Genomic DNA, 12,662 nt, shown 5'->3' on the forward strand with positions numbered 1-12,662 from the left:
AGAGGGAAATGGGAAAAAACAAATATTCCTAATGTAAATATACATTTCATTTACATACTGTATATATTGCATTTTTAATTTGCTGTGAAACTGAAAATACACAGCACTGTCATACAGATTCCCTCACATACAACTATTGTTTTTTTATCTAGAGAAAACACCCTGATGATATCAAGGGCACAAATAAAAAGGGCTTGGGGCCTGGTGCAGAGCTCCAAGATGGTGGTTACCAGCTCTCTAAGAATACACCAGTGACAGTACATGCCAAACCATGAACGAATTTGAATTTGTATGGCAGTGCTGAATAATTACGCTAAGAGCAGAATCACCGACATACAATTATTTGGGTTGACATTCAGGCCTGAGTCATTAAAGAGAGTAAAGCATAGAAAAGGTGTAACTTTGCACCTGGGCAAAACCATGTTGCATTGGAGAGGGAGGTAAATTTAAAATGTGGGGACAGATTTATAGTTGTGATACGGCATGTCCTAGATCAAATTTAAATTTCAGTGTAAAAATAAAGTATTTGTGTGCTACATGCAAAAACAGCCAGTATTTAACTTATCCACAAAATAATAAAGTAATTTGCACTGTAACCCTTGCATTGTAACATGGTTTGTCCAGGATCAAATTTAATCCTTAATTTGCTTTGCTCTCCTTAATTACTCAGTCCCTCAGTGTGTAATCCACACTTGCACCTGCAGTTGGGTAGAGTCAATGGAGGACACTCCACTGACAAGCTTGCATCCACTTGCTGTGAATACAGCAGGCAGCTTTTAAAAAGACATTGCTGTAGATGCTGCTCCTGGCTGCAGGTGTAAGTTGGTAATTGTTCACTTGTGCTTGATACCCAAAACTGCCCTTTATTTTCAAATATGCACTAGTTAACTATACTCGCGCACTTTAATAGTGCCAAGCTTTGGTGAAAAACTCGGACCTCACCGTCAGACATGGTAAAGTAAAGAGAATTTGCAAAGCATAATTGGACAGGCTGGGCTAGGGGGCAGCTGCCCCCCCGGGACAGTCCCACAGTTTGTTATTTTGGGCTGGGTCACCTCCATTTTTTCCTTTAAAATAGGCTGTTGAGTCGAGACTTGCCCCCCGCCGGGGCCAAAATTTGCCAGCCCTCCCCTGGACAGGTAGTTTATTAAAGGTTCACCAGCATAAAGAGTGGTAAGAGATCTGCTGTAGTAGAACCTATGCAAACCCTGGGAAAAATATTTTTTATATTTCAAAACATTTTTATTGAAGTACTTGATTTTTAAAGGGGGCTGGAGTACAGAAGTAAGGGAATGGGGAATATACCTGGAAGTGGTCAGTGAGCAGCGGAGTCTTATATTGGCGCCCATAGTTTACATGCTAGAGATATGATACAGAGGATAATTTAAATCTTTAATTTAAAATGTGAGTTAACAGAGTGGGTCTGTTTTGACTACCATGTATAGATGAACTTAAACACACCTCCTGTATCGCCAATGTCAGACTTAACTGAATGCAGTTTAGCGTGTATGTAGTATGAATCTTTTAATAGCCAACATGGTGTTCCATTTCACTCTCAGTTTAAGAGAATAATAAGCATGTAGAGCAGGACAGTATATCACCGCCAGCCAAGGCCTGGGTAAAGTATGCTGGGCTTGTAATTTCACAATACTTTGGAGAGCCACATGTTGCAAATGCCTGATCTACAATATGCTATATGTATTTCATAATTTCTATTGCTTATTACATGTATTTTTAATAATGTAGAATTTTTGCAAATCGGTGCTATGGCTGGTTGGCTTCAAAGATATAATTTAACAAAATAGTGTTCTCCACAGTACCTCAGTTGGAAAATAATCTAAAAAGGGCCTTCTCAGGTCTAAACACAGTAGATACCTGGAGCACTTTGCGTAGATCAGTGCTTATATCTCCTTCCAACAGGCTGTCAGCTAAAAGAAAATGTGAAGAGTGGTTCCGATTTGATCACACTACCTCCAGCATAGAAGCGAAAAATAAGGGTTCAAGTTCTGTACGGCAGTCGGGACCAAGTACATTCTATGCACAAGTTTAAAAAATTAGTAGTTGAGGTAGTTAGTACACTTCAATAAGTGTATAAAATTGGATCATTCCTCCGTCTTTATAGGTCCCCAGTTCTGCCTCACATTATTTTGCAAGTTGATGGTTAGACAATTGAGCTGGAACTTGGAGAAAATTATGCCATTTGTTGAATGCATGTGAGGAAACACTATAAATATGTTGGTCTAAACAAAAAGGTGTTAACAGGATTTGGCCTGGGGTTGGAAAGAGTAAGTGACAGATCTGAAGAGATTTGCAAAAGTATTATTAATACAAGTGTAATTTTAATTCTGAGTGAAAATTTCAGAACCCCAGAAAAGATATCCAATGGTCTAAATTCCCACCTCCTCCAAATTGGTAAGGCTTAAGTTAGGTACAGGATGAGCAAAGAGAACTACAGGGAGTACCTGTGGGTATATAGTTTATCAGTGGCATACTTGACCTTGAGAGCATATTTTGATGATGGTACAAACCATTAGTCTGAGAACAGTGTTCAGGGGACATGCATATACATATAGTTTAATTCCATGTTAAGCTCGGAATGTTTGGGAGACTCCTGAATTCCATGTAGGTCTCCCAGGAGAGTAGGGAATCGCATTGATGCGATTCTCAGGGATCTCATTACCTCACAGGGGTGGGGCAAAAAATGATGAGATTCCCTGAGAATTGCATCATTGTGGCTCTAATTCTGTCCACTTCACTAGGAAGTGGGCAGATGCAGGAGGATTCCCTACTCTGCCGGGAATCCGGGAGACATCCCAGAGGGGTGCTTCAAAATTTTGGCAAGTATGGTTTACCTACTTTAAAATTATTTCATAGTAAATAGTGTTGTCTTAAATAACATCTTCATTTTAATCTGTCATGTGCTTAAAAGCAAAATTAACTTGCTTCCACATACAGGAAGTCTAGATCTGCTGCAAAGTGTAAGAACGAGAAAGAGATCAGTTTTCACTACTGAATGAAGCACTTAATTATTCACCATCTTTGACTGATGGTGAATTATGATAATAAAGATTTTATTAATAATAATAATAAATAATAATAATAATAATTATCTATTATCCTGAATATTGTACATTGTAAAACACAGATACATAATGGAGTAAAACCAGGGTGTGCTACCTAAAGTCTCGCCTAGGAAAAATAGACATGCAAATCCAGCATGAACACACAAAGTGTGCAGTGTGTAATGTAATACAGTACTGAAGACAAGTATCTTGCTCCTGAAACTGGTTGCTAAGAGACCTAGTTCTTTTATGGGACAATTACTGTGATCAGTGGAGGAGATGTGTGACATGTCTCTGACACGGCTGTTATAACATTGTCAGTTCTTATATTAAACTGTGTCTTTAACTACTGCCAATGTGAAAGTATGGCTAAGCATGTAGCCAGAGACCTTTCTGAATCGCCAAAAATTATTGTACACATTTCTACCCTCTGTAGAAGTACTATTTATAGTAAAATGCTCAAAATTAAATTTCTTCTCAGAAAAAAAAAAAAAAAAAGTGTATATAGATTAGTAGAATTTCTAGCACGAATAGAGTCATTTATATTTTATACATTTATGTGTCTTGCTACTTCTCAAGTTGTTGTAACAGTTAAATAACTAATTGTTAAGTATTGACTATACATGACAGAGACCAATGCATTCCTAACCACAGTAAAAACTATGACAGCTACTCTATAAATACACATTTTCTGTACACTTACTAAGAGAATACCGCAAACACCATAAACAATACCAAAATATAAGAGTTAAATACCTGTAAAAAAAAAAGAAAAAAAAAAAGAAAAAAAGGAAGTCTCCCTGTCAAAATATTTTTTTTTTTTTTTTACATAGATGTCAGTTTCTATAAATTACATGGTAAATGCACTTATTTTTTGGAGTCCTTTAAAATGGCTCGTGTCTTTCTTACAGTGCCGAACGTAAGTGTTTTTGCTTAAAGGTTAGCAATTAGAGATGCTTAAACTTTGTTTCAATGCGGTTCTCTGACCAGCTAATTACTTCAATTTAGATCAATTTGCGATACATTTTTGAACCTTAAATAGATTTAAAAGAGTTTAAAAAAAACAAGAGAAAATTCAACCCTCGTTGAGTAGGTTCGAAGGTTCAAACCTGTTAAAAAATAAATAAAAAAAAATAAGACTACATTTTGTATTATTTGGAACAGTTTTCCATGCAAATGGTGAACAACAAACGCTAACACAGAAATGTTATTAGAAACAATTATACAATGAAGCCATTCAACCTTGAACAGTTTTGTAGTCTTTTGCTGTAAATCAGGGGTGTCCAACCTTTTAGCTTCCCTGGGCCACATTGGAAGACGACGAGTTGGTTTGGGCCGCACATAAGATACACTAACAAAAATCATCCAAAAAAACATAGAAAACATAGTTAACACACATTATATATATATATATATATATATATATATGAGAAAAAAAGTGATATATATATATATATATATATATATATATATATATATATATATATATATATATCACTTTTTTTTCAAATCCATCTATACTTACCTTTCAATCACCCTGTTCAAAAAATCCTCTCTAGTTATTATACTATAATCACTTTTTGTATTGTTTCAATGCAATATCAATAAAGTGCATTTAAGCCAGGCATTGTATATCAGGGTGCCTTAACCAGGCCTGCGGTACCTGACATATACATCACTGTGACCCCAAATTGTGACCTGTTTTGCTAATTACACCACTATGTTAGTTAAGGGTTAACAACTTATAATGGGCCAAAGAGAATAATATATAATGCCCCATTAGTATTACAAGTAGAAGTATGTAGCAGGGAGATAAGGTCCATGATGCTCCAGGACCAGGTGACTTTTATTCACTGGTCAGGGTCCCTTGAAATAATAAAAAAAATCCCCTTTAATTTACCTTTTAATCGGCTTGTTCTCCTGTCCTCTTCTCTTCTTTTCTCCAATTCTGTGCTGCTGATTGTTCTTCTCGCATGGGTGACTCCTCAATGCTGCGCTCCGCAATGGATGTTTGGCGTGATGACATCACGCCCGACATTCACTGCGAGCACCGCACGGAGGAGGAGACAAGGGAGGGAGCCGGAGTACCAGCTGATGTGACCGCCTGACTGCAAGGTAAGTGTTTTCTTTTCTTTTTTTTTTTTGCAGGATTTTTTTTTTCCATTAACAGTGCTGCCCACTTGCCACAATCAAAACTCCTTCTGGGCCACATTTACAGGCATGCTGGGCCGCTGGTTGGACAACCCTGCTGTAAATGCAAGGTGCAAACGTCAAACACAGCCAGTTTGAATAAATCCAGCATCTATTTTGATATACATAAACTAATTTTTGGGAAAACAATTTAGTTACAGAAAGTTACACAAAGAATATCTGCATTGCTAATGACAAAGGTTTATATGTACCCTGCAGAAGCTGGAAAAAAATTGTGTGGTAATGTCAAAATGGAATGGCGCGGCCGCGTCACAGTGGCTGTGTCATATTCCAGGAGCTTGCCTGTAACTACTCACAGGTTTTGGCCACCCCCAACATTGCACCCCTAAAAACAACCCTGCACTGCAGCGTACATAAATGGCAGGTGAGAAATTAACAGCCTCATAGAATCAAGACTTTCTTGCCTAAATCAGGATAGTTAAGCTAAAACAAGTGAGAAATAGGATTGTAAAAGTGACTCTTCCAGTCACTGAAATCCGTTTGAGAGTAATAATAATAAGATTATTAACATGCATTACACACTTTATTTAGCTTTTAACGGTCAGTAAAACTTTGTGATTGTTACAAAAATTTATTTCATAATCATTGTATCCAGCGTTTAAGTATTTAGTTACATATTAGGAATATTAATGGTTAATAGAGGTTGAAAAAAACATATATAAAAAATTTTTTTTTTTGTAGAAGAAAAGCAGATCCGATTCTCACAAATGTGTCGTTTCTCTCTGCTTGTTCTATTTCTAACAAATATATGATAGGAGACTTCCCCCTGTTCAAGGTACAACTTTCTAATGTTGCCAGGGCAACCATGGCCCGACAAAGATAGTGACACACAATATATGTGCTTTACTCAGAGTAAAAACAGAATTCTTCTGATCCTTAAGCATATATTTTTCTTCTTGTTCAATAAAAACAAATTTATAATAACTGACAAATGCCTTAAAAGCATCACTGAAAATATACATTTGGGTCGAAATAAAAGTAACAGACCATAAAAATAGGATAAAGGGGCTTTTCATTCAGGAGACGGGACCGGGCCACATTACCAGGACATCATCTCCCACCAGCTCATCAACCAGCAGCATTCAATGGACTGTCAACCTGTTATCCTCACAATTTAACTATTACAAATACCCATTTTTGTCTCTAAGGTAATAGATAAACCATTAATTTGGTTTCTTTCTAAAGCTGGGTACACTCTACACTGTTTTCGTCCAATAATCGGCTCAAACAGCCGACATACGACCGCTCGTTCAAAAGTCGGGTCAGTGTGTGCAGTGACACGATGGTCGAAAGTCTGCCCAAATGGACGATTATCGCCTCATTTGGTTGGTCGTACCGTTTAATATTTTCGTTCCAATCTCGTTTCCGCTGTGCAGTGTGTATAAACTTCCGACCAATCCACAACAGTGAGTACGAAATTACAGTCATTGCTCACGACAACATGGCTGTAAAAAGTCGCTAAAGGGACGTCCGCTCTTCCCTTTATCGTCCTAAACAAGGCTAGTGTGTATGCAGTCCATGGACCAAGCGATCGGACCATCGATCGCATGTAAAATCGCTTGGCATAAAAAGTTGGTAGAAATTTCTGTAGTGTGTACCCAGCTTTAGCCTCATGCCAGCATAAAACAGTGGAGGCAGGATGTCTCAAGGTCACCATTCTAAAATTTTGTTGTTGATTTGTCAGGCACCATACACAGTGATTTACAGCCCCGGACAGTGGGGAAAGTATGATATACTTGAAGCAGTGACATACAAGGTGGATGGAACAAATGCAGACATAAAAACAATGGGTAGTGACTCATGAAAGAGTTTACATTCTAATTGGAAGAGGACACAGCTGAGACAAGAGGATTGAGATTGGGAGAGCATAGGGTTTTCAGAGAGCTTTTAAAGATTTGAAGACTGAGTGTGATCGGGTGTGGTAGGGAATTCTACAAGTGCAGGAACAGGCGAATTCATGTAAGCAAGAGTGAAAGGTGGTTACTAGAGACTAGACTAACGTCAGATGTAGGATTTAAAAAAGACTAAAGGGAGATTTAATGAAGTGGTCAATTCAACAGAACTTTTTTGCACGTCTGATCGACAGATTTTGGCCTTTGAAATTATATGTTCCATTTTTAACATTGTAGAATTTTTTTTTATTTTTTCTACTTACAGTAGCACTATGACCATTATATCTGACTAACCTTAATCATGGGTAATGGCAAATACACACCAAAACTAAGGTAAAACCAAGCTATTCAGTGAGGCCCTTTTGTTGAAATTAAATCAATTTTCTTCTATTCAACACCTTGTATTCTTGTGATTCATTGCAGGAGTTAAAATACACTGCTGATAACAATACTACTATAGATTAGCTAATCATAGAATAGACAAAATACAACTCGGCACCTATATCTTCAGTTATGTGTGTTCCCTGAATTGCAGTACTGTAAGTTCTACTTTATGTTCATCTGCTTTTCTCAGAACACACAGTTCTTTTTACACTGTCCTTCTGTGCCAGCAGATCCCTTGGGACAGAGGAATTACGTGCATTTAAACAGTGAATGCTATCAGCACAAACTCCAAACAGTGTTGAGAATGAGAATGTGTTTCAGATAAAAGCCCAGCAAATTTGTATTAACAAATAGAGCGAAAAGCTAAACTAGTTGCTTGTATGAAGTGAACCTCATTGGTGTGTTATGCTTTCTCTGGCTGACATACATTACATAAGCGGGTTGTGCAAGTTTATAGAATTCATATTGCACATGTAAGAGAAACAAGAAAACGTACGCATTGAAAAGTATACTTTACAGTGCATTCTTCACACCCACTCTGAGCTACAATTGTGATTTAAAAACCTGCTTCTAGCTGTGTACAGAGAAAAACTCCTGCAATGACCTTTTCTTCCTTGTTCCCAAAGTACAGTGGCTGGGTCACCAACATTTCCATATTGCAGCCACAGACAATTAGCAGGCACTATCAGCAGTAAAGAAAGGAGACAATTATGAAAGTTTTAAATAGCTTTACAAACAAAACAATCTTACCGATTAACTTTCCAGTGAGAACACATTGATGTTCATGATGACAGTTGAATTTTAAAAAATAGTCACTTATAACTTCTATAAATTAGTTCAATTATTTTACATCTCACGTTCACTCTGCACATCCATGCAAACCTCCGATTACTGATCCATATTAATGAGCTCAGGCGATGGAGCAGCACACACCAAAGTCTCCCAAGTTACATCACTAACAACCATCACTGATCAACTGGAGCAAAATAAGGCAGTGAATAAGCTGTAGAGGAAACACTGGTTATATCAGCAAACAAGCTGCAACTTCCAAACGCACCGGGTTATACCCTGAACGCCACATTGATTTACATACAAACATAAAATCAATGTAAAATCACCTAGTAGATACTGCATTTATCAGTAAATCCCTGTGCCTTCAATGCTTGGACAGCAACTATGTGACATGCTGGAAAAAGATGGGTATACAGTAAGGATGAGCGGGCTCGGATTCCGCTAATCCGAGCCCACCCGAACAGTGCGGATCCGACGGGATCCGAGCACTGTTCGGGTATTTCCGGCGGGCAAAAATCCGAAACGAGGCTATGACATCCAAGTCTCGCGGCCGCCATCTTCATTTGGGCTGTGATCAGGGAAGAGGGAGGTTGTAGGGTAGTGGTGCTCCTGTGTGATCGGTCCAGTGGTGCTTTATTCTTTTGTCCTGTGCTCTGTCCTGCTGAGTCCAGTGGTGCTTTGGCCAGTGCTCTGTCCTGCTGAGTCCAGTGGTGCTTTGGCCAGTGTCTGTCCTGCCGAGTCCAGTGGTGCTTTTGTCCTGTGCTTTGTTCTGATAAGTGCATAGTAATTTTATAATTATTAACAAATCATAAAAAAAATTTTACAAAAAAAATACAAAAAATACAAAAATTAAAAAAAAAAAATAAAATAAAAAAATATATATATTTTTTTTTAAAAGTATAAAAAAAGTTCTAGAGCAATATATTCTTGCAGTCCAGAAATATTAGTAGCAGAGATTAAACTACGTTCACTGTTCCTGATTGGTTTGTTAAAGTGCGAATTTCCTATTTCAACAACATCAGGGTGGGTGGGAGGGCCCAAGGACAATTCCATCTTACACCTCTAGCAAACTCTTGCAAACTGCCATCCTGTCTGCCACTCCTAGATGGGCCACGTGTTTGTGCCGCCCACTTGTGTCGCTTAGCTTAGACATCCAGCTACCTCGGTGCAACCTTTTGGACTAAAAACAATATTGTGAGGTGTGAGGTGTTCAGAATAGACTGGAAATTAGTGGAAATTAATGTTATTGAGGTTAATAATAGGTGTAGGAGTGGAAAAAAAATAAAATATGGATTTTAGCACTTTTTATGCTTTTTTTTAAAAAAAAATCATAACCCAAACCCCAAAATCAGAACCAAAACCTTTCGTGGGGTGTTTTAGCAAAACAAATCAGAACCCAAAACCTCAAGCTAATCAGAACCGAAAACACCAAAAGTGGCCGATGCACACCCCTAGTATACAGTGTGTTATTAGGTATAAGAATTGTATGCATATTACAAATTTATACAGAATCTTTGGGTTTCGTTTGTTTTTATTTTAGTTACACCACTGGGAAACACGGACAACTTTCTTTGTAAGATCTTATCTCAGTCATTGCCTAAAGTTCTGGTAACCCCATCTTGAAAATGTCTTTAATAACTAGAACTATTCTGAGATGGGCTACTAACATAGTGTGTGGACTACATACCAAAAACAATGACCACTGTATGGAAAGTATTTAGAAAAATAGTATATGAAATTGGTTGTAGGAAAGAGAAAAACATACCCTTGATTGAGTGATGGCACAAAAGACATGTCTCCCAGCCAACACAATAAATAAATGTAGCATGCATAAAGCAAACATAACAGGTATTTCAAAAGAATAAAGGCAAAAAAGAGAAAAATATCCCCCCTTAAAAATACATTGCTGTGTCAATGTTTGCACTTTAAGCAAGTCAAAAAATTGTACCACATTTCTACCATCACTGTACATTCTATTAATATACACCACTACACAACAGGCTTGTATTGTAGCAGTGTACAAATTGTAAACATTTGATATTGAAACAAACCAAAGGACACAAGACAGGTCATGAATTAGATTATGACTGCCACCATACCATGCTTGCAGGTATAAGACACTAGCAAGTGCTTGGATTATGTTTTAAATATGATACATTTACCATTACAAGCTTGGAGAACTTGGTTCACAAGGTACGTTCTGTGCAAGAAACACAAGAAATTGTCATCCAATGCGTCTATGGGAAAGATTTACATGCAATTTCCAATACCATAAGTAATGTTGACGCATGGGAGCTGTGAAAGTGAATGTAGCAAATAGAGATTTTCATAAAAAAGTGCTTAAATTACACCTACTGCTTATTCCTTTGAGTACATACTTCAACTACTGGACACATGAACACAACTGTCAGTGTGCACTGTTAGATTATTAGAAATAAAACAAACTCTGTTTTACAGAATGAACATAGAACAAGGCTCATAAATGACTGCAATTACATACCATCACCTCCTTCAGACTGTCCTCCTCTGTAGGGATTGTATTTTGGCTTTGGGGCAACTACAGGTGCAAACTTCTTAGGATTTTGATGAGTTGATACGGAGATGCTGGGTGTACCAAACCCTTGTGTGGTCTCCATTCTGGCTGACACATGTCCCTGGCTGTCCCCAGAGCTCTTTGGCGGTAGCCATGATGGATGAGACATCTTTCAGGTCTAGAAAAATGCAAATATAAATTGGAACCATATACATGAGATATACATCAAAGTGTACATTATTTGTTAGAAAAGACAAAGTTCTTTTAAAGCCCAGGAAAATCTTGAATTTTTGGGGACACAGTAATGGTATTTAGGCAGTTTAAAATGTAATTAGTTTGCAAATATGGTGATGGCAGGTAGTGCACATAAATATCTGTGTATATTTAAAGGTTTCTAAAACAACAGGCAAGATTATTTAAGTTAGTTTGCAAGGGCTTGAAGTCTTAACAAGATTGGCAATGGCAAGGATAATCTGTACTACACTGAAAATTTAGTATATTTAGTTATAAAGTTGCACCTAGAAATGTTCAATTTTGACCAAACTGAGCTGTAAAGACAAGAGGTTTTTTTTTTTAGAATGAAAGATCATGATTTTAATATAAACCTTCTTTATTATTTTACTTCATATCTACATTTTGCTAACCACAGAATAAGGCAAGACCTATGTCATCTTGCTTTTAATCAACATTCCTTAGTTTCCTAAACTGCATGTGAATTGAGTGTTGCCTGCTGCATCTATTTCTTTACAGAATGGGGGTGTAGCAAAGTAAATTCAATACATTCCTAACATTTTTGTATCTGCAAATATTTGAAAGTAAAATTGCTTTAATATGTTATGCAACATATTAAAAATAGCATTCAGGAAAAGTGGTTTAATTTTTGTGGTAAAATCTTACAATTAAATTTTTACTTTGCCCATTCAAGCAGGTGAAGTGTGACGAGAGCCTCACGCTTTTTGCGCCTGTGCACATTTCCGGTTACTACGGAATGGAAAAATTTGCTTATTTTTGCTCACTCCTTATGAAGTATGAGCAGAAATAAGCAAATACTTCAGGCCAGGCATCGCTGCGGAACTTAATCTTGCAAGACTCCTGCAGCACTTTGGGGTTAATAGAATTCCCCCCATACCCACACTGGTCATAGCCATGCTAAATTTGTATTTCTATAACCCTAAGAAAAACAGAACATTACAAGTATTATGCTAAAATTAAAAATGATATACAAAATATACAATCTATGCATAACCTATTGTTTTTATTTAAATCATTTGCTTAATTGAATTTGTATAAAATGTCCAAATTTGTCTAGACATAGTGCGGTGTGTAGATTCATAAAGATCTGCATGAGAACCTAAGCATGAATGGACCCAAACTCCCTAAAATTCCTATACCATAAAGTCATGGATTGCTTTGTGACAATTTTATACCCCTGCCTGGGTTTACTGCACACCTTTATTTACTGTTCCCCCTACTGCCATGTGTGATGTCATGAGTGGAAAGGCCATTGGTTGTGGGATTTCCTTAGCCCATTTAAAGTTACCACTTTTTGGGGGGACTGTTAAATGCAGTAAAACCTGTATATGATCCCATTCCTATTACTTATATTACTATACATACATCAGTCTAGACAAGAGAAAAAACATTGTCCCAAGATATAGACGGCAAAAAATGGGAGCCCTAGTCAGCACCTAATGATACCCAAAAGTGTCAGATATTGAATCCACCTATTTTTCTCCATACATTTCTGATAAAATTGTAGACTATATTTGAACAGATTTGCCAATATGT

At 37.2% G+C, this 12,662-nt stretch overlaps 1 protein-coding gene and 1 long non-coding RNA gene across 8 annotated transcripts in view; both read right to left on the reverse strand.

Annotated features, from left to right (window-relative positions):
- Positions 1 to 12,662, reverse strand: part of LOC142142770 (uncharacterized) — a 508,920-nt gene that overhangs the window by 313,670 nt on the left and 182,588 nt on the right. The window lies entirely within an intron of this gene.
- The window catches only part of LPP (LIM domain containing preferred translocation partner in lipoma), a 251,578-nt gene that overhangs the window by 143,564 nt on the left and 95,352 nt on the right, over positions 1 to 12,662 (reverse strand). For 5 of the 7 annotated variants that reach the window (XM_075202312.1, XM_075202314.1, XM_075202310.1 and 2 more), the window contains one exon: positions 10,842 to 11,052. The exons of the other annotated variants lie outside the window; for them this stretch is intronic. In XM_075202312.1, coding sequence (XP_075058413.1) covers positions 10,842 to 11,043 — 202 coding nt within the window. In that variant the 5' untranslated portion in view covers positions 11,044 to 11,052. The remainder of the gene's footprint in view (positions 1 to 10,841; positions 11,053 to 12,662) is intronic. 7 annotated transcript variants of the gene reach the window in all.

The sequence above is a fragment of the Mixophyes fleayi genome, chromosome 3 (assembly GCF_038048845.1).
Source record: "Mixophyes fleayi isolate aMixFle1 chromosome 3, aMixFle1.hap1, whole genome shotgun sequence".
Classification (NCBI taxonomy): Eukaryota; Metazoa; Chordata; class Amphibia; order Anura; family Limnodynastidae; genus Mixophyes; species Mixophyes fleayi.